Source organism: Acanthamoeba castellanii, assembly GCF_000313135.1.
Source record: "Acanthamoeba castellanii str. Neff unplaced genomic scaffold scf7180000084715, whole genome shotgun sequence".
Lineage (NCBI taxonomy): Eukaryota > Discosea > Longamoebia > Acanthamoebidae > Acanthamoeba > Acanthamoeba castellanii.
The window spans coordinates 237,811-257,906 of record NW_004457638.1 but is presented as its reverse complement, the minus strand read 5'-3'; the positions used below and the strand labels follow the sequence as shown (position 1 = coordinate 257,906).

The 20,096-nt window shown below is 59.7% G+C and overlaps 4 protein-coding genes and 1 pseudogene across 4 annotated transcripts; 3 read left to right on the top strand and 2 right to left on the bottom strand.

The window, feature by feature from the left end:
• Positions 1–28: 28 nt before the first annotated feature.
• ACA1_149960 (Ankyrin repeatcontaining protein) lies at positions 29–6,565 on the bottom strand (the record flags this gene model as incomplete). The annotated part of the gene is made up of 18 exons (XM_004351531.1): positions 29–67; positions 91–509; positions 628–717; positions 843–1,722; positions 1,847–2,065; positions 2,166–2,755; positions 2,850–2,997; positions 3,127–3,195; positions 3,339–3,403; positions 3,520–3,655; positions 3,815–3,946; positions 4,083–4,633; positions 5,004–5,058; positions 5,092–5,352; positions 5,505–5,671; positions 5,754–5,918; positions 6,222–6,332; positions 6,421–6,565. The coding sequence occupies 18 exons, from the start codon at positions 6,563–6,565 to the stop codon at positions 29–31; spliced, it is 4,242 nt and encodes a 1,413-aa protein (XP_004351583.1).
• A 605-nt stretch (positions 6,566–7,170) lies between these two features.
• On the top strand, positions 7,171–8,677 carry ACA1_149950 (Ser/Thr phosphatase family superfamily protein; the record flags this gene model as incomplete). The annotated part of the gene is made up of 7 exons (XM_004351530.1): positions 7,171–7,206; positions 7,293–7,373; positions 7,489–7,581; positions 7,687–8,007; positions 8,116–8,175; positions 8,290–8,370; positions 8,474–8,677. 7 exons carry the CDS (start codon positions 7,171–7,173, stop codon positions 8,675–8,677), a joined length of 876 nt encoding a protein of 291 aa, XP_004351582.1.
• Positions 8,678–8,797: 120 nt separating this feature from the next.
• On the bottom strand, positions 8,798–10,622 carry ACA1_149940 (glycine cleavage system T protein; the record flags this gene model as incomplete). The annotated part of the gene is made up of 7 exons (XM_004351529.1): positions 8,798–9,018; positions 9,086–9,202; positions 9,287–9,470; positions 9,557–9,708; positions 9,810–9,999; positions 10,163–10,280; positions 10,360–10,622. The coding sequence occupies 7 exons, from the start codon at positions 10,620–10,622 to the stop codon at positions 8,798–8,800; spliced, it is 1,245 nt and encodes a 414-aa protein (XP_004351581.1).
• A 198-nt stretch (positions 10,623–10,820) lies between these two features.
• On the top strand, positions 10,821–16,796 carry ACA1_149930 (RasGEF domain containing protein; the record flags this gene model as incomplete). Its single annotated transcript, XM_004351528.1, has 22 exons — positions 10,821–11,187; positions 11,280–11,333; positions 11,520–11,633; positions 11,739–11,904; positions 11,980–12,511; positions 12,608–12,700; positions 12,823–12,931; positions 13,063–13,301; positions 13,408–13,497; positions 13,578–13,734; positions 13,847–13,939; positions 14,034–14,366; positions 14,462–14,537; positions 14,605–14,722; positions 14,809–14,925; positions 15,003–15,143; positions 15,230–15,374; positions 15,455–15,623; positions 15,700–15,905; positions 15,974–16,101; positions 16,242–16,505; positions 16,590–16,796. 22 exons carry the CDS (start codon positions 10,821–10,823, stop codon positions 16,794–16,796), a joined length of 3,918 nt encoding a protein of 1,305 aa, XP_004351580.1.
• A 206-nt stretch (positions 16,797–17,002) lies between these two features.
• ACA1_149920 lies at positions 17,003–19,917 on the top strand (annotated as a pseudogene).
• The last annotated feature ends 179 nt before the right edge of the window (positions 19,918–20,096 follow it).

Below are 20,096 nucleotides of genomic sequence, written 5' to 3'. Positions count from 1 at the left end.
CTTCGCTTCGCTCTTATTGTCGGTCGACTCAACGTCCATCACTGTCGTCTTCTCCGCTTCGTCGTCTCTGCCCTTCGTGTCGACATTAACCATCGTCACTTTCGATCGAACGAAGAGGGCCTGCAGCTTGGCCGATTGCTCGACGTCGTCGACCTTGGTCAGGAAGGCGTCGAGCAGATAGCCCTCCTCCGCGAGCAGCCCTACGCCCGTGTCGACACCCGTCTTGTCGGCGTTGTCATCCAGGTCGACAGAATCGTCGACATCGTCGTCGTCTTCGTCGGGCGCCTTGTAACTGGCGCCCGAGTTGCTCTCGTCCGGAATGGCCGACTTGGCGTCGGCGACCACGAGCGACCGCGTTCGGCGGATGAGCAGCGGCGCGAGTGCGTCGAAGGGCACCGCGTCGTCGAAGAGCACGAAGGGCGGCGGGAGCGGGATGCTCTCCACCTCAGGCACCGTGAGCGGCGGCATCGGCAGATCGCCGCCGTCGCTGTCTTCGCCCTGACCTTGCCCTGCTCCGCACATGTGAGCCGTCCCGCCGTATAACATCTCACATGCACACACACAGGCCGCACGCACACACGACACACGCGCACACACCGCACACCGCGCAGGTATGGAGCCGCGTACCCTCCAGGCGCGGCCGCTTGACGTCGATCCACTCCTCCTGCGGCTGCGACGACGTCTCCGCGAAGAAGTCCTCTTCAACCTCCTCGCCACCTGGTGCAGCCCAACGATCACACATGTCGGCGTGTGTATGTGTGCGGCGGTGTGTGCGATGTGTGCGTGTGCGGCGGTGCGTGTGCGATGTGTTGTGCGTTGCGGTTCCAAAGAAAGCGCCGTACGTTTTCGCTTGCGTTGGTTGCGTTGGCGTCGGAGCGACTTCCACTGGCGCAGGTAGAGCGCCATCTCGCCCTCGCTCAGCGTCGTGAACGACAGATTGCGCGTGATGCGAGGAATGCGCGCCTCGCTCTTGCGCAGCCACCCGGCCAGCTGCTCTTTGAGCCGCGTCAGCGACGCGTTCCGCTCCCACCGCGCGCGCCGGTGCTGCTCGTCGCCCTGGTCGCCCGAGCTGCCCGAGTCCGGCGCCACGTCGGCCTCGTCGAGCGCGCCCTCGTAGAGCTGGAGCGCGTCGAGCACGCGGCGCAGCAGCTCGGTCACCTGCTTCACGGCGGCGTTCATCCGCTGCCGCTTGTTCTGCTCGCGCTTGCGCAGACCATCGCCCGACGCCGGGCCACCGGCGGTAGTGGTGTCGCCATCATTCAGCTGATGGAGGATCTCGGGGAAGTTGTCCAATAGGGTCTTGGACGCCTCTTCCGCCTCTTGCTCCTCTTCGTTTTCATTGCCTTTTTCGTTCTTTTCCTCCTTGGCTTTGCTGTCGTCTTCGCTCTTTGCAGACTCGCTGGAATTCCCTGGGTCTGTAATGGAAACCTGGGGAAGAGAAGACGACGATGACGTCATCGCGGCTGGCAGAGGAGTAGGGGTGGTCGTGCTGGCGATGGCGGGCTCGTTGGCGGCGGAGGTCGACGTTGCGCCTTCCGTGGGCGAGGCGGCGGGGCGATGGTTCGGGAGGCCGGCGACAAGTTCGGGGAACAGGGCGCTGACGATGAACGAGAGCGAGCGCGGCCGCGCGACAAAGTCGTGGATGATGGCCGCGCAGAAGCCCGACGACGCCAGCAGCACGCACTCGCCGGCCTCATTGATCGCATGCGGATTCGCGCCTGACTGTTTTCCGTACGAATGAGTGCACGTGTGGCGGTGGTGCGTGTGCGTGTGCGTGTGCGTGTCGTGTTGCGTGTGCGTGTGCATGTGCGGTGGTACGTGTGCGTGTGGGGATGGGAAGAGGCACCAGCAAGAGGAAGAGGGTCATCTTCCACAGGTTTTGCCTGCCGGCGACGAACAGCGGCGTTTCGCCTTTGTCGTTGACGCCGTTGATGTCCAGCCCGAGCTCCAGCAGCTTCCGCACGCCGGCCTGGTTGTCGGTCATCACGGCGTAGAAGAGGGCCGTGTTGCCCGTGCCCTGCTCCCTGTCCTGCGGATTGGCTCCCAGGGCCAGCAGCAAACTCATCTGCGTGCGCACACGCGCAAAGTGGGTCAGCCGCACACGCCATCGCACACGTCGCACGCTCCACCGCACACACGCCGAACTGGAGACACACGGCACGCACCACTTCGGTGTTGCGGCAGGCGGCGTGTGCGTACGGTCGCACGGCGGTCAGGAGCGGCGTCTGGCCGCGCCCGTTGCGCACCTCCAGCGCCCGCTTCACCCGCGCCTCGAGACTGCCCTCCTCCGGTTGCGCGGCCAGCTTATTTTTTTCTTCTTCGCCGGCGGCAGCGGCGGACTCCGGTTTGGTTGCTGCTGCTGCTGCTTCGAATTCCACGTCCATGTCCGCCTCGCCGCCTTCGACCCCCTCCATCTTCTGCGCCTCCGCCGCCGCCGCCGCCGCCGCCATGGTGGAAGTTGACGTCTGTGGCTGGGCCAAGCGCTGGGCGCGCTCGGCGTCGATGGCGGCAAGAAAAGACTTGAGCAGTTCGGTACTCTGGTAGTCGCGCGCGACGACGTGGAAGAAGGTGTCGCCGTCGACGTTGCGCTCGGCGAGATCGGCGCCGTGGGCGATCAGGGCCAGGGTCAACGATGCAAACTCGGTCTGGCTCATCTTCGCAGAGTCCTCCGCGGAGTCGGCATCGGTCTGCTGCTCGCGCGCCAGGGCCGTGAGGAACGTGTCGCCGCGCTCATTGCGTGCGGTACAGCCGTAATCTGCCACCAACCCAACGCAACCCAACCCACCCAACCAAAGGTTCAGAGCTGTGTCGTGTGCGTGTGCGTGTGCGTGCGTGCATCGTGTGCGGACCTTTCACGGCGGCAAACAGAGCTTTCAGCACTTTTTGAGCGGGCTTGCTTCTGGAGTCACTGATTTTGAGTTTGGTGAGCGCGAACAGAGGACCTTTGCATTGCTGCGCACTCAAGTAGGACTGAAGCTTGTTTTCCGCCCGCAATTTCTGTTGCAACAATTGCGTGTGCATGTGCGTGTTATGCGTGTTATGCGTGTCGTGTGCGCCTGTGAGCGTTCGGAAGGAATGTACGTCACACCGAATGTCAACACAGAGTGAAAGGAGGTCAATTCGTACCTTGAGCAGGTGGTATACAAAGTCGAAATGCGAGCTCGTGATCAGCTCGTACATGTGTTCCGGAGCCACCTGGTGGCCATCCGCGATTGCCATGAGAACCTCACTGCATTACGTTATCTTGTTAGTGACCCGTTGCACGCGTGTGCGGTGGCGCTTGTGCGTGTGCGTGTGCATGTGCGTGTGCGTGTGCGTGTGCGCGTGCAACAGTACACAGGAATTCCTCGGGCCAAAATCCCAATCAGCGATTGTTTGTGCTCGCGCGGACTGCTGCCTTTCCCTGATATGGACAATAAAATTACACGTTATAAGAATAATTCAGATTATTATTCAGATTATTCAGATTATTATTCAGATTATTATTATTAAAAAGTCATTGATATAAGTTAGGCGTACGGGGTGGCTGGTAGAACGCGTTGATGTTGGCCCCGGCGGAGATCAGCTGTCGGCAAATGTCCCACTCACGCGCGTGGGCCGCCAGCGCGAGCGGCGAGTTGCCCCAGTTGTCGACCACCAAAGGGTCGGCGCCCATCTGCAGCAGGCGCCACACGCACCATGGCAGCCTGTGAAACGAAAGCTCGGGTTAAAACAAACGACACGACACGACACGACACATTGCGCGGGCGATGAATTACTGGTAGTATGCGGCGTGGTGGAGAGGAGTGCGTCCTCGCTTGTCGCGGTTGTTGACCTCCACCGGTTGGCCCAGGGACGCCAGAACGGACAGGGCCTGGAGAGCGTCCTCGTCACCGGGTTGGTCCTTGAGGAAGGCGTGGATGCACTGCTGCCGCATCCTGTCCCACTCCATCCACGCGTTCACGTCCTTCACATGCCACCACCACCATTTTATATCAACGATGTATCCAAACCTATATATACATAAATTTCTGTAACATATTTCTATATAGGAATAATGTGACTATGTGGATGTATAAAATGGAGAGATTAGCAGAACGTACCAAGTGACCGTCAGCGTGTTTGAAGAGCAGCCCGAAGGCCTTGGCCTGGCCGTGCAGCGCGGCCAAGGCTGCCGGGCTGATGTCGACCCGCATGCCCTCGTAGCGACTCGCGAGCCCGGGCCAGTCGGCCGCGATGTTACACGTCTGCCAGCTCAGCTCAGGTCGCCGCGCCAGGATCCGCTTCACCAGCGCCGTCCGGCCCGCCGCCACGCAGAACAGCAGCGGCGTCTTGCCGCGCACGTCGAGCATTTTGGAGTTGACGCCGGCCAATCGCTGGTACTCCTGCGCCTTGACACTGCACGTGGCGTGGTCGTCGACGAGCTCGTAGAGCTCGTTCTCCTGCTCGTAGTTGCGCCGAGGGGGCTTCTTGCCGGCGGCGAGTCGCTTCTGGATGAGTCGCGCGCGATCGCGGTCCTTCTCCTCTTTGTCGCTGCGCAGGATGGGACGGCGCAGCAGCCACTGAATCGGTTCGTCCAGGTTGGCGTCGGTGAGCAGCCTGTCGACGGCGTCCCACCGCTCGTAGACCAGGGCATAGCCCAGGGCCGTGTTGCCTGAGGCATCCCTCGCATTCGTGTCAACGCCCTTCTGTTTTTTGTTTTTTTTTGTTCCCCCACGAAACACACGACACACACATGACACACACACACACACACACATGACACACATATATGACAGACAGACACACGACACACACACGACACACGAAACAGGACCGGGTAAGATCGGTGTCGAGCCGGAGGAGAAGATGGATCCATACCTCAATGAAAGAGAGGGCAAGCGCGTCAAGGCCGTAACGGAGCGCAGCATGCAGGGCCGTCCTGCCGTCTACGCCAATCTAAGTTTAGATGGCTAAACGGAACGTACCACCGCACACGCACGCGCCACCGCACACAGTCGGAAAACACGACACAACGCGCGTACCGGGGTCCACAGCAAAGATGTCAGCGCCCGCGGCAAGCAGCTCGTCGATGATATCCTGCGACTTAGTGCAGGCAGACAACAACGGCACCTGCCCAGACTCGTCACGCGCGTTGGGATCGGCGCCGTGTTTGATCAGCGTCTTGATCACGGCCGCCGACCGGCTGCGCACCACGCTGAGGAGGACCACCGGCGTGCCATTGCTCGAGCGAGTCGCGTTGACATCGATCGGCGGATCGAACTTGTGGCCGTTGCGCAGCAGCTCGTCGATCCATTCTGGAAGAGCTTCGCCGCCGGCTTCGATGAGCTGGATCAGCGGGTCCTGGCTCGTGTTTGGCAGGAACTTCCACTCCTGCAAATCAAAACAAAACAAAACGAAACGAAACGAAAACCAAACAACGAACCATTTCACAAAACAAACCAAACACAACAAAACAAAACATTGGGGGAATGCCAGAGTCAGTAGGGAGTATGCTTGGAATTCACGGCAGAGCACGCTGGCACCTTGATCTTGTCGTCGAGCGTGAGCAGCTTCTGGAATAGGGGCAAGGCCCGGCTGTTCAAGAGATCGACCAAGAGCTGCGCCCAGTGGTTGGTCAAGTTGGTATAAGGCAGCAACGCCATGCCGAGCGCCATCTTGTCGGCATGGCTGAGCGCGGTGTTCCTCAGTACTAAGAGCAGCGGCGACACATCTGGGCGTGAGTCGAGCGCGCCTTCGTCATCATAGCTGCGTGGGTGGGGGACGTAACGTACTGGAGAAGAAGGTGTCGATCTTCGTGGCATCGGCGCCCCGCTCCAGCAAGAGCTGCGTCAAGGCAACCTGCGCGTGTTTGCAGGCCAGCCGGAGCGGCGTGTGCGATTCTCGGGTGACGAACCAGCCCGTATTCTGCCAGCTGACCTCTTTGTTGATGTCGGCTCCTGTCATTCCACGCAGCACCAGCAACACGTTCAGGTTAGACATTATTATTATTGTTGTTGTTAAAATTAATATTATTTTAATCATCATCATCATTAATATTATCATCAGCCTTATTCTCGTTCTTATTCTTCGTCTTCTTCATATCATCGCGCACGACCCACACGGCACACGACACACAGCGAGAGAGACCTTTATCGAGAAAGAAACGAACGGCGTCGAGATCGCCATGAACGCACGCCTGTGTTGTTGGGAATGAATGAGAGGTCGGTGGTGGCTGGTTGGCTGGTGGTGGGTGATCAGACGGACCTGCATGAGCGGGGTGTAGTGCTCGGCGGACTCTTGTTCGATGATCGGTGGCGTTTGGTTGGCGAAGAAGCTCAGCACCTTCTCAGCCATCGTCGCGTTGAACGACCCTAACAACGCACCACACGAGAACACGCCATGTGAGGGCTCTAACGCCGGCGGCGACACACACACGAGCACGATGGGCGGGTCAGGTACCGGTGATGGGCGGAGACCGTACGAGGGCATGCAGCGGCCGCAGCTCGAGGAAGGCGGCCTTTTGGGCGGCGTTGCCGTGCATCGCTTGGAAGGCCTGGTCAATGCTGGCGGCCTTCTTGATGCTCTCCAGCAGCTCCTTTGCCATCGATTCTGTTTTTCATAATTGTTTAGTTAATGATTTATTATTATTATTATTTTGAATCAAAAAATTGACAAAAAAGCGGAACTACAAAAAGAGAAATCGCTGGGATCATTTCAGATTAATTGGATTGTTAAACGTACCCGGGGGCGGACTCGCGGCTACCCCCGTGGTGGCCGAGGGCGGGAATGTGAACCCACTTGACGCAGGCGTTGCACCAAACATGACAAGGTCTCGGCTGCTCAACAAGTTTGAACGTAAAGTGCAACAGTTCGCCAAAAGGAACCAATTCGAGGAAAATAGAAAAGCTAAGGAAAAAATGAGAAATGAGGTGAAGAAATGGGAACAATGCCACGTGAACAATATTTTATAAAGATGTACAGCACGGCAGAGCGACGTAGAACGGTAAGGTCACCTTCTGAAAAAGAATGTATCGTTTGGCCTCTTTACACCACCATGCTCACCTTGCTTTTTTTTGCTTGTCTTCTACTCAGCATTCTGAGCCTTTATCTTCGAAGGCGGTGCAGACCTGCCACAAGGTGTGGCGGGGTTGCTTGCGACCACAGCCACGCCACGTGGTAGGGCTGGTGGTCGTGTGCGGCGCTGCACTCATGCTCCTACTCCTCTGGACCACCACCAACCTCCAGGTACCTTGCTGCCCTACATGGCCACACTTGTGCAGGCGCACGTGTGCGTCTCTTTTTTAACTCCTGGAGTGGTGCGTGTGCCGTAGGTGACGCATTCGTTGTGGTTCCCGCCGCAGCTCGTGGTCACGAGGCACACCATTCCCATCACAGGCCTGCCGCCCGCGCTGGTACCCACGCCCAGACCAGGAGAGAATTGAGCGCACAAATGCATGACACGCGCTGTGCCCTGTGTCAAGAGCTTGTGTGTTGTGGCGTTTGATTGCTTACATACTCGCAACGCAGGCCGACGCCAAGATTGCGGTGCTTTCGGACATACACTTCTCGTCACACTACACCCATATCTCCCAGGACTTTCTCGAGTCCGTCGTGTCCACGGTAGTTCTCTTGAACTCTTGTGTGTGTGTGTGTGTGTGTGTGTGTGTGTGTGTGTGTGTGTGCGTCGTGTGTGTAGTGTGTGATCTGACGTCAGGTCGCTCGCAGGTGAACAACCTGGAGCCCGCGCTGGTGCTCGTCGTGGGCGACGTGGTCAACAACGACCCCGGCTCCGCCGCCACCATCGGCCGTGTGCTCGCCCAGTTCAAGCCCTCCGCCGGTCCGCACGGAACGCTGGTCGTGCTCGGCAATCACGACGACCGCGCAATCGTGAAGACGCTGCGCGAGCTGGGGATGGAGGTGCTCGTGAACGAGGCCAAGTACCCGCTGGGCCAAGGGCTGGCCCTCGTGGGACTCGGCGACGTGTGGCTCGGCGACTTCCAACCACAGAGCGTGCTCGACGGCCTGCCTCCTTCTGAGCCACGCATCGTAAACGCCGGCCTAGCCTCTCGCTCCCCAGCCATTCATCCTCCACTCTCTAACTTCAGCACGCACACACGCACGCACACGCACCATCGCACACGCACATGCACGCAGGTGTTGAGCCACCACCCAGACACGGCCAACGCTCTGCGCAAGTGGCGCGTGGACCTCCAGGTACGTGGCAGGCAGCGTGTGGTGGTGGTTGACGATGTGAATGGGTCACACTCACCACCCAGGTTTTGGTCGTTTTGACGCCAAAAGGTGGCGGGCCACACGCACGCCACGCAGATCGCGCTTCCCTTCGTAGGCGCCGTGCTGCCGCTGCTCCACCGCATCAAGTCCCTCCTGCCCCAGTGGCTCCACGAAAAGGTGCACCTTGCAAGCAGGTTTATTATTCTATTCTTATTTTTTTGTTTTGTTTTGTTTTTTCATTTTTGCCCCGAATTATTCATTTACTTTGTGGCACGAACAGATCCCATACCTTGGCTATACGAACGTGATGGAGGACTGGGACCTGGTGTACGGTCTCCACGACGTGCAGCGTGAGGGCGTGGTGGAGGCCGATGGCGATCCCGCCAACCGTGTGCTGATCACCGCTGGCGTGGGCACCACCCCGCCATTCCGCCTCGGCATCCCGCCAGAAGTGGTGCTGCTCACCCTGGTGCCCAGATCCTGACTCTCTCCCAACAAGATGAAGCTGGCCACGTTAGCATCTTTCGTCGTCTTGTTGGTGGAAAGGCAGAGCCTCTGTTGGGCTGGTCGTCTTCTTCTTCTATGTCTGATGATCTTCTTCAAACTACTGGGTGGGCTTGTAGTAGTTGGTCGGGTGGAAGGGCATGGCCGCCACGGTCGCCGGGTAGAACTTCTTGCGCACCTGCACCTGGATGGGCGTCCCGTTCTTGGCCAGGGCGGTGGGCAGGTAGGTCATGCCCACGGCCTTCTTGAGCGAGGGGCCGTAGCCGCCGCTCGTCGCCTCGCCCAGCAGCTCGCCCTTCTCATCGTGCACCGTCGCATGAGCTGCGCGTGGTGGTCGGGTGGTGTCAGCAAGTGAACACTGAATCACTCAGTTGAGGGCCCAACGCACCTCTGGCGATGCCCTCGGCGAGGACGAAGCCGACGCGCTTGCGGGTGACGCCCTCCTTGATCTGCTTCAGGATGACGTCGGCACCGGGGAAGCCTCCCTCGGCTCTCCTGCGCTTGCCTGCACCGCCGGGTAGTGCGTCGTGGTCAGTGAAGTGACACACAACACACGACACACACACCACAGCGGAGCAATGGGTAGTACCGATGGTCCAGGCGAGGCCGGCTTCGATGGGGGTGGTCTCCTCGGTGATATCGTTGCCGTAGAGGCACAGGCCGGCCTCGAGGCGCAAGCTGTCGCGCGCGGCCAGTCCGACGGGCATCACCTTGCCCGTGTGCTGCAGCAGCGTTCGCCACAGCGTCACCGCATCGGACGTGGGCACCGAAATCTAATCCACAACGCAACCGTCATGCCCCCACTTGCTGATCAGTAACGGAGGTGTGTCACACGTTGACGTGTCATGTCGTGCCGCACCTCAAAGCCGTCCTCGCCGGTGTAGCCGCAGCGAGTAATGCGGACGGGGAGCGAATCGAAGCGGGTGTCGCGGCCCGACATGAAGGCCAGCCCGCGCAGAGACTCGGGGCCTCCCGCAATGTGCTCACCCACCACGGCCGCAGCCTCGGGTCCTACCAATCGACACCACACACGACACCACACACGACACACACACACACCAACGCGGTGTCAGCCGCGAACGCACACACGCAATGGCCGACGACGAGCCGACTGAAGAGATCGCCCGTGCCTTGGAGGGCGACGAGGGAGTAGTCGGGCGAGAGGATCTCGAGGTCGACCTCCTTGCCGCTGGCCTTGAAGCGGGCGAGGTGCTCCTGGATGTGGGCCAGATCCTTGTCCGCACAGCCGGCGTTGACCACCACGTACAGCCAGTCCGCGCCGTTCGTGATCACCGTGTCGTCCTAGCCACACAGCAAAAATGTGAATAATAAAAAAAGAATAATGTAAAAACAAAAAGACGTAATTCCCCGTTCGAAAAAGAGAAAACGTAGAACGCTCTTATGACTGTGCTGTGCGTGATCGCGACGAAGGAAGTGTTGGTGTTGATTGGATGGACAACGGTACCTTGATGCCGCCCTGCTCGTTGGTGAAGAGCGAGAGACGGGCGTTGTCCGTGGCGAGGCCCTTGATGTCGCCCACCACGAGGCTCTCCATGAACTCCACTCGGTCACGGCCGTGCAGCCTAGAGCGCGTAAAGACAGGCAAAGCGAAATGAGCGAAATAGAAAAAAATCAAGATTAAAATTGCCGAGATGAGCGTACTTGAGCTGGCCCATGTGCGACACGTCGAAGAGGCCGGCGTGGGTGCGCGTGTGAGTGTGAGTGTCGATGATGCTCTCCTTGTACTGGACCGGCATGTCCCAGCCGCAGAAGGGCACCATCCGGCCACCCAGAGCCACGTGATCCGCATGGAGGGCGGTGCGCTTGAGGGGCGCCGCATCGGTCGCCAAAAATGCGCGACGGGTCGTCGTCATCGAGTTCTGCGCGGCCCGAACACCACCACGTCTCATGCTCGCCATCGCCATCTTCACGCTCGTTCGATTGGAATGAAGGCACAGAAAATGATTGCATATTTGTCATATTTGGAGCCACTAATCCTCCCCAGAAATATCCGAGTTCCGTAAATAACTATAATAAACAAATATGACTTGGTTTTTTGCAGACCCACGAGCACGAGCACGGACGCAAGCATCGAAGAAGAGAACCACAATCCAAACTTGATGATGGAGGAAGCCAACGGGTCGGTCGGCATTGTGACGGAAGAGAACGAGGACAACGTCGTCGTTGCGGAAGATGGAAGCGAAGATGCCGAACATCTTCTCGCTGCGGCAGAGGGTGGAGACGCCGGCGGCGACAAGAAGGTGAAGAAAAAGAAAAAGAAGAGCGGAAGCATGAGAAAGGAGAGGGATGGATCGAAAAAGCCGAAGAAAAAGAAGGAGAGGTCAAAGAGCAAGGCGCCGGTTCCGTCGCTCGACCTTGAGATCAACGCTGACTCGGCCACCACAACCCCCTCGCACACCGACGCCGAAGATGATGATGAAGAAGATGACGATGATGCCTTCCTGCCCCGGCGCAGCATCTCGGTTGACGGTTAGCCCTCCCCTCTTTCCGTTCTTCGATCTTTTTGCGGGCCGCTTTCGTTCTTTGCACGTCGAACTAAAGGTGGGGGCGTGGGCCGACAGGCGAGGAAATCTTCACGGACGAGGACATACAGAACTACCCCTTTTCTGAACCAGGTACACCACACCACATCTATACAAACAAGAACACTACACCACACGCCACGCGACAAGGGGCTTTAATATTAATTTTCATTTGAACGTTCAAAACAAACGCGCGCGTTCGCTTCCTGCCGATTGGACCATTTATTATCTCCCCAATGGCATTCAACCTGACTGCTCCTTGCCCCCGGCATGTTACAGACGCCGACACCAACATCTTGTTTACCGGGGAGACGGCCAAAACTTCCCGGCCGGTCGTGAAGGCCGGCACCCTCGAGAAGCTCATCCAGCGCCTGACCTGGGAGGCCTATCCTGGTATACGACGCCTGGCCTTCTTCTTTCTATCATTTGGTTGGTTGGTTGCTCACTCACCCGAGTTATGTGTGATTGGAATGTGCGTACATTTGTACATGTTTACAGACCCGGTGTACATGAACGCGTTCCTGCTCACCTACCGGTCGTTCACGACGCCCCAGGAGTTGCTGCAGCTGCTCAAGCTGCGCTACAACGTGCCCCTTCCCACCCGCGCCACCTCCAGCGAACTCGAGCAGTTCATCAAGGCCCACCAGAACCCCATACGCCTCAGGTTTTGAAGCCTCATATTTTTTATTATTATTGTCTGCAATTGTGAGCTCACACCGCACACGCCGCACACGCACAGAGTGTTCAACGTTGCGAAGCGATGGCTGTCGGACCACTTCTACGACTTTGTGGAGGATCGCAACCTGGTGAACATTCTCAACGACTCCATCATCCGCACGATGTTGACCTCGCCCGATGTCTCCATGCAAAAGGCCGGCGAACAGCTGGCCTTGCTCCTCAAGCAGAAGGTCGACGGCATCAAGAAGGAGATGAAGATCCAGTTCAACAAGCCACCGCCGCCCTCCATTCTCCCGGCGGGCTTCAACCCCAACGGCGGCCGAGCGTCGGTCAAGTGGATGGACGTCGACCCGGTCGAGCTCGCGCGCCAGCTGACCCTGATCGAGTACTCGCTCTACCGGGCCATCAAGCCGCAGGAGTGCCTGGGCCAGGCCTGGACCAAGAAGACGTCGCGCGACGACAAGGCCAAGAACATCATGATGATGATCCAGCGCTTCAACCAGGTCTCCCACTGGGTCACCACCGAGGTGGTCAAGGTGGCCGACATGCGCGCCCGCGCCGCGGTCCTCGCGCGCTTCATCGACCTCGCCTCCGTACGTGTGCTCCGCTGCATTCATTCGCATTTTCTTTTCTTTTCTATTCTTTTCTATTCATTCTTGAGTTCCTGACCGGGATTTGGGCATGTACAGGCGTGCGAGAAGCTCAACAACTACAACGCCACCATGGAGATCCTCTCCGGCCTCCAGTGCTCGGCCATCTTCCGGCTCAAGCACACCTGGACCGTACGGCGACGCACACAACGACACCAACGACACACACACACACACACTCGAAGAGGAAACACACAGTGCTCTCCCTCTCCCTCTCCCTTCTCTCGCTAATCACATGATGATGTCCTCTACAGATGCTGAAGAAGGAGCACAAGAAGAAGTGGAAGGAGGTCACCGAGCTCCTGGCGCGCGAGCAGAACTTCCAGAAATTCCGGGAGCACCTGCACAGCGTCGACCCTCCCTGTACACTCGCCCCTCCTTCTTCCGTGAATGAGTGACGGACATGATCACCACACGCACACACACGCGCGCGCGCACACACGCACACGCACGCACACGCACACACACAATTGATGTTTTATGATTGTCGGCAGGTATTCCTTACCTGGGCGTGTACCTGACGGACCTGACGTTCATCGAGGACGGCAACAAGGACTTCATCAACGACTCGCTGATCAACTTTGACAAGCGGAGGAAGATCGCGCAGGTGATCATGGAGATCCAGCAGTACCAGGCCACCCCCTACTGCCTCGAGGAAGTGCCCGCCCTCCGCGACTTCCTCCTCAACCTCGAGACCTTCGACGAAAACGAGGCCTACTCCCACTCCCTCCAGGTAATAGCCGGTTACAACGCAGGCTCGCGTGCGACCATTTATTGTGGACTGGCATGTGACACATCGATGCATTTTAAGTTTGGTTGACACGTCACGTGCTGCACAGGTGGAGCCCAAGGGCATGGCGCCGCCCAGCAAGGCCATGGGAGCCTCGTGGAACGGGTTCAAGGCCAAGGCCCTCAAGAAGATCGAAAAGGTACAGCATCGTCGTCATCATCATCAACAATGACAAGATAGAATTTAAGAATTAATTGTCTGAGTGTCTGGGGGCTGCAGAGCAAGCAGGCGAAGGAGTCGGCCGGGCAGAAGGAAAAGGAGGACAAGCCCGATGAAGAAGAGGAGGAAGAGGAGGAGGACTGGGGCGAACTGGAGGTGCTCGACGACTACCCGTTCTCCACGCCCGACTCCAAGGACAACATCGTACTCGACGTCGGTGCGCACACTCATTCCTCTCATTCCTGACGCTTGCCTGCCTTCATGCTAGATCATGGAATGCACACATTCCTTACGTGACTTGTTTTTTTGTACCCATTCCACTTTATTAGACGTGTCGGCGATGATCGAAGGCGCCGTGCCCACCATCCGGACGGCCACGCTGGAGAAGCTCATCGAAAAGCTCACCAACGAGCGCTACTGCGGTGCGTTTACCTACTGGTGTCTGACCTCATTAACTTCGTCGCACTCACCTCGCGTGCGTCGTGTGTGTGTGTGGTGTGTCGTTTGCGAACACAGACCCGGCACTGGTGGACTCGTTCCTGCTGACGCACGGCATGTTCAGCACGAGCGACCAGGTGATGGCGCTCCTCAAGAAGCGATTCACGGTGCCGCTCCCGCGGGACACGGCCAACAAGGACCTGCAGGACCGCTACCACCAGTCGAAGGTCCTGCCCGTGCGGCTGCGCGTGTTCAACATGGCCAAGCACTGGGTCGACCGCTACAGCCACCGCTGCCTCGACGACGAGCGCTTCATGAAGGAGGTGGACGACCTCACCCACATCATGGCCGACTCTGGCATGGAGAAGATCGCCGCCACGCTCAAGCACTCCATCCAACGCCAGCGAGAGGGTACGCTGCAGCCCTGAAGCGATGTGTCGCCAGCTGCTCACACCGCACACGCACACGCACACGCACACGCACACGCACGACCTTCGGCGGAACAGGAGGCTACAGCTACGAGGCCGCGCGACGACAGACTCTCTCCGACCACTCGGCCACGGAGGCGAAAGTCGGCGCTGAGTACGTGTTCACGCACTACTGGCCATCAATGAGCTCAGCCCTTACATCTGCGTTGTGTGTTTTCCAGGGAGGGCGCTGGCTTGTCGTTCGTCCAGGACGTCGACCCGGAGGAGCTGGCCTGCCAGCTCACACTCACCGAGCAGCGCCTCTACAACGCCATCCGGCCTTACGAAGTCCTCGCGCACGTACTACTCCATCTGGCCGCAATCTTGGAATGCAAGGAATCCTCTCGCGAGCAGGCTGGTGACTTGTTTGAATTCCTCGACCCTAGGGATGCGTGAAGCGCGGGGAGGCGGGTCCGGCTAAGGCCGACACGCCGCAGTTCCACGCTCTGCTCGAGCACAACGAGCGCCTGTTCGGCATTGTGGTGGCGTCCATCGTCAGCCAGGTAACCTCACCTCAATCTGCCGGGTTGATGAGCCACGCGGAGGCGCTGGTTGGCTAACTGACTTATTATGTAACCAGGACACGACCGAGGCGGCGACCGCGGCGATCTCCAAGTGGGTGCGCGTGGCGGACAAGTGCTTGGCACACAACAACTTCAACGCGATCGTGCACATCACCAACGCCCTCCTGCATTCCGACGCGGCCAAGGTCATGTGGGCCGTACGTCAAGCACCACTTTCTCTACCACACAGGAGAATGCCGAGCATTTCTAATATGAAAGTGTCGACGTGTGAATGGTACCGCAGGGGTTGCCGTTCACGACCAAGGCCAAGGTGAACAAGATGAAGGACATGATCGACGCCGACAACCACTTCTCCAAGCTCCAGGACAAGCTCCACCGCAGCCAGCCGCCATGCATTCCTCACATCGGTAACGCTCCGTCGTCGCACCGTTCCCGATTGGCTGATGCGGTGATTATTATCAGACATGCATGTTTAATCGTTGGTTGGTGGCCACATCGATCTACGCAGGGGCGTTCGTGAATCTGATCGCGGAACATTTCGAGAAGCTGCCGGACAAGGTGCAGGGCCTGATCAACTTCGAGAAGTTCTCTCTCATTTCGGCCGAAGTCAGCGAATTCCAGCAATACCAGCCCATCCCCTACGCGTCGCTCCAGCCCTCCGGCACCGCCCAGCGCTGGTACCGCGACACGACACACGACACACGACACACGTGTCACCGCACACTAACCTGGCTACCTACCACGAACGCGCAGGCTGGCGTCGCAGCGCGTGCTGTCGCAGGAGGAGGTGACGATCCTGGCGGCCAAGCTGGGCACGAAGCGGCCGGCGTCCAAGACCATGCTCCTCACCAAGATCGAGCAGCGGCGCTCGCAGCACTCGGGTTCGCCCATCAACCTCGAGCGCTCCTCGTCCTTCTCCGGTGACTCCGCTTCGGTCGAAATCACCCAAGACGACCTAGGTAACGATACCAAACTCCGAACCGGTGTTGCATGGCAACTAATAGTTGGCGTGCAACAACTACAACAGGCGATGAGAACCGGGACGGAACGCTGGGCTCGTCGTCGTCGGGACTGGGCAGCAGTCCGTCGATGACCAAGAAGCTGAAGAAGGCCTTCAGCAGCAGCAAGCCGTCGACCATCTCCCGCACCTCCTCCGTCCGCACCTCACGCACCACCCCGCCCTCCCCCGCGCCCTTCATCCCCGCCAGCCCCCTCACCGCACGCGTACGCCCTCCATCTCCTATCATGTGTGCAATGTGTGCGTGTGCGGTCGTCAGCTGACAACAAACATGCAGGCGTCGGTCAAGTCGACCGGCTACAGTACGCCGCCGGTGTCGACGCCCGCGGGCGTGAAGGAGGAGTTCATGAAGCTCTTCAAGCAGGACGTCGAGTTCAGGCAGGCCGTGCTGGCCGAGATCGTGCAGTCGCAGGAGGTGCAGGACCTGCTGCGTACCGAGCGCGAGGAGGCCCAGCGCCACCTCCAGAGCGAGCTGAAGCAGTTCAAGGAGACCATCCTCTCCGAGATGATCTCCTCCTGCTGCACCCTCTTCCAACAACAGGTGCAGTTGCCCCCCCCCTGCCTCTACACGCAAACGTTCTTTGCTCATTCCAGAGCCATGCTCACTACTTCCACCATTCACCAGCCGGGCGCTGCGCTGGCCGCCAGTGGAAGCGCGTCAGTTGAGGACATGAAGACGGTTGAAGAGGCAGCGGTGGAGGAAAACGACAAGAAGGAGCAGGAGAAGGAGAAGGAGACTGAAGCGGCGGAGCCGAAGGAGGCGGCCGCGTTGGTCGAGAATGGGGAGGAGATGAAGCCCAAGCCCAAGCTCCACCTTCCCGACTTTGGTTAAGTCCGGGGCCGAGTAGTGGTGGGCACCGTCCTCCACATCCTCTCTCTCCTATGTACCATCAAGTGACTCCCTGTAGCACCACGCATTCGCAGCAACTTCATATTTCGTTCTTTTCTTTTTTCTCCTTTGTAAAAGGAAAAGAAAGAGGAAAAAAGAAAACGCTCTGTTGCAACAATCTTCGCAAGGGGAGAGCAAGGCAGCGAGCCATGTGGAAGGCATGTCGGGAGCAGGAGCGCAAGATCCAGGGCATCATGCACGACCACAAGAAGCGTGCTGAACGCAAGGCGGCTTACTTTGCCGAAAAGGTGTTGTCCCCCCTCTTCCCATCACCAACCCAGTTCCATCGTACCATGTCCTGATGATCAGCCGCTAAATGGCCGAATTCCATTCCAGTTCGGCGATCCGATGCGGGCGTTCAGTGTGGTGGGGCTGCCGGCGAGCGTCAACTACGACACGGCCCAGTACCGCCTCCTCGAAGCCGGCGACAGCCTGTACGCCCCCCCAAATACAAACCACGTCACACATACCAAGGCTGACCTGCGCTGTGTCGGGCGTCGGCGAACGACCAAAAAGGATGCCGTGGAAGGAGGGCTCGGACCTGCTGGTGGACCGGTCGGTACACATTTCGTTGAATTGACACGCACCGACACACGACACACGCACAACCGCACACGCACGCGCATCGTGGCTGAGAGGGTGGCGGGGAGGTCAAGCACGTGTGCTCACATGCCTCGCGTGCCACACATACATTGGGCGCCCAATCGGTGTGTGTGTGTGGTGTCGTGTTGCACTCAGGTTCGATGGGCGGGCGCTGATCGACATCATCCCGGCGGCGCCGACGGCGGCCGTGCGTGCGGCCATCGAGGAAACAGAGGAGGAGCGGGAGCTCGTTGACGCCCTCAACTACGAACGCTTCTACATGCTCGTCGAGAACACCCACGGCAGCGCGCCACGTACGCTCCTCCTCGCGTGTGCGCATGCGCGTGCGATGTGGCGTGTGCGTGTGCGGTTGTAGCTTACCAGTGTCGCTGTGGGGGGGGCAGGCACGGAGCACGAGGCGGTGGCCATGGTGGCGAGGCAGATCGACGAGAAGGCCAACTACCTCCTCCCCACCCAGAAGGAGTACAGCGACGACCGCAGCTTCTACGCCCGCGCGCCGCACGACCAGTCCCAGCAGTCCCAGCAGCAGCAGCAGCAGCAGCAGCGCGCCACCGACTACAGCAACGTGGGCCTCGACTACGGCGAGCAGGTCGTCACCCCCTCCGCCTCGGCTCACACCCCAGCGGCGCCGGCAACTGCGGCAGTGACGGCTCCGGCGGCGGCGGCCCCGGGGGCGGAGGGGTCGAGGGAGCCCCAGCAGCAGCAGCAGGCGACGGCGGGGGTGAGCCGGCGCGAGTGGCGGGAGCGGGAGGCGGAGCGGGAGAAGGAGCGGCGGGCGAGGGAGCGCGAGGAGCGACAGACTTGGAACGCCCTCGGGGCGCGCTTCGGCATCAGGGACTACTACAAGTTCCGCTCGCGCGACCTCCGCGACCAGCAGCGCGTCGAGAAGGAACACGAAGCCAAGAGCGAAGTCGTACACGTCCCCCCCCCCGACACCACACACGCACCACACACGACACGGCAGGCGCGAAAATATTGTTTTCTGACGAATGATCTTCTCCTTTTTTCTTTTCTTTTTTTTTCGATCGAAAAGAAACAACTTCCGCGGAAGGAGAGGCGGAGGCTCAAGTTCCAGCGGCTGCTCGAGAAGACCGACCCCCTGCGCGCCGGGGAGCAGCACCGACCCACGGCCGCCTACAGCCGCCGCCACTCGCCCACCTACGACGACTACCGCTCCGCCGACGGCGGTGGGTGGAGCCCGCGCCGCGGCATCTCCTCCGACAGCGACAGCGGCGAGGGCGAGGGCGACGAGGAGCGCAAGGAGTACATCACCGAATTCGCCCTCGACTCGTCTTCTTCGTCGTCGTCGTCCACCGCGGCCTTCATGCCGACCACTCCTCCCCGCGTCCTCTCGTACACCTCTCTCGCTTGTTACTCTCTGGACTGGCGGCTGACGTGTGTGTCGTGTGTCGTGTGTGTCGTGTTGCGTGTTGCGTGTCGTGTGCATCGTGTGGACGTGGGCAGGAAGCTGGAGGGGGACGTGGAGGAGCGGGAGGGGCAGCAGAAGAGGGAGGCCATCACGCCGGAGAAGAGCCTGGCCCTCACCCCGGCCGATCGCTGGCGCCTGGCCCAGGAGATCGACCTCAAGTACAACCACGGCGCCCCGTACGTCACCGCCCCCCACCCCCCATTTATATGTATTCGCTTTTCGCGTTTTGGGCATCATGCTGACACACAACACACACAACACACACAACACACACACACGACACGACACGACACACACACACTGCACACCATTCAGGGGCGAGAAGCGCGGGTTGGAAGAGCGGTCGCGCAGGGATTCGACGCAGGGCCGCGACAAAGGTTCGATTCGACGCTGGGCAGCTGCTGTGTTGTGTGAGCGCCGCTGTACATCTCACCACCGTCGTCGGCGTGGTCGTTGTTGTCGTCTGTGGGGTGTGTCGTGGTGGTGGTGGTGGTGCTCAGAGGAGGGGACGACACCCGCGAAACAGCAGACCACGCCGGCGAAGGAGGCCAAGTCGGCGGTTCCGAAGAAGGAGACGCCCCAGGATCGGCTCAAGCGGCTCATGCGCCAGAAGCTCAACAAGCAGAGTACGACACACACGCGCTCCTTCACCACACACCACATAACACGCACACTCGAATCGTTGGCTCACCCACACACCCGATCACACACAAACTAAAAATGATGATGATGATGGTCAATGGTCGGTTGGCCGCGCGCAGTCGAGCAGGACAAGGTGACGGAGGACCGTAAGAAGGAGGAGCGGGAGAAGGAGGAGCTGATGCGGGACCTCTACCGCAACCAGCCCGTCCGCCCTTCGTCCGCCCTCTCGTCGTCGTCGTCGCGCCGGGACTCGATGGGCAGCAGCGCCGGCAACAAGCGCTCCCGCTCGCCCTCCCGCTCCCGATCGCGGAGCCCCCCGCGCCGCGTGCGCAGCCGCCGCAGTCGCAGCCCGAGCCGCAGCAGATCACGCAGCCGTGGTCGCCGCCGTGATCGGAGCCCCAGGTCACGCAGCCGCAGCCGCGACAGAGAGAGGAGGCGCCGCTCGAGCTCGAGGAGTCGGTCGAGAGGACGAGGAGGAGGCGGCGGCCGCAGGAGGAGCCGTAGTACGTCCCCGAGCAGACGCTCGCGCAGCCGCAGCCGCAGCCGCGGTCGTCGCCAGCGCACACCCT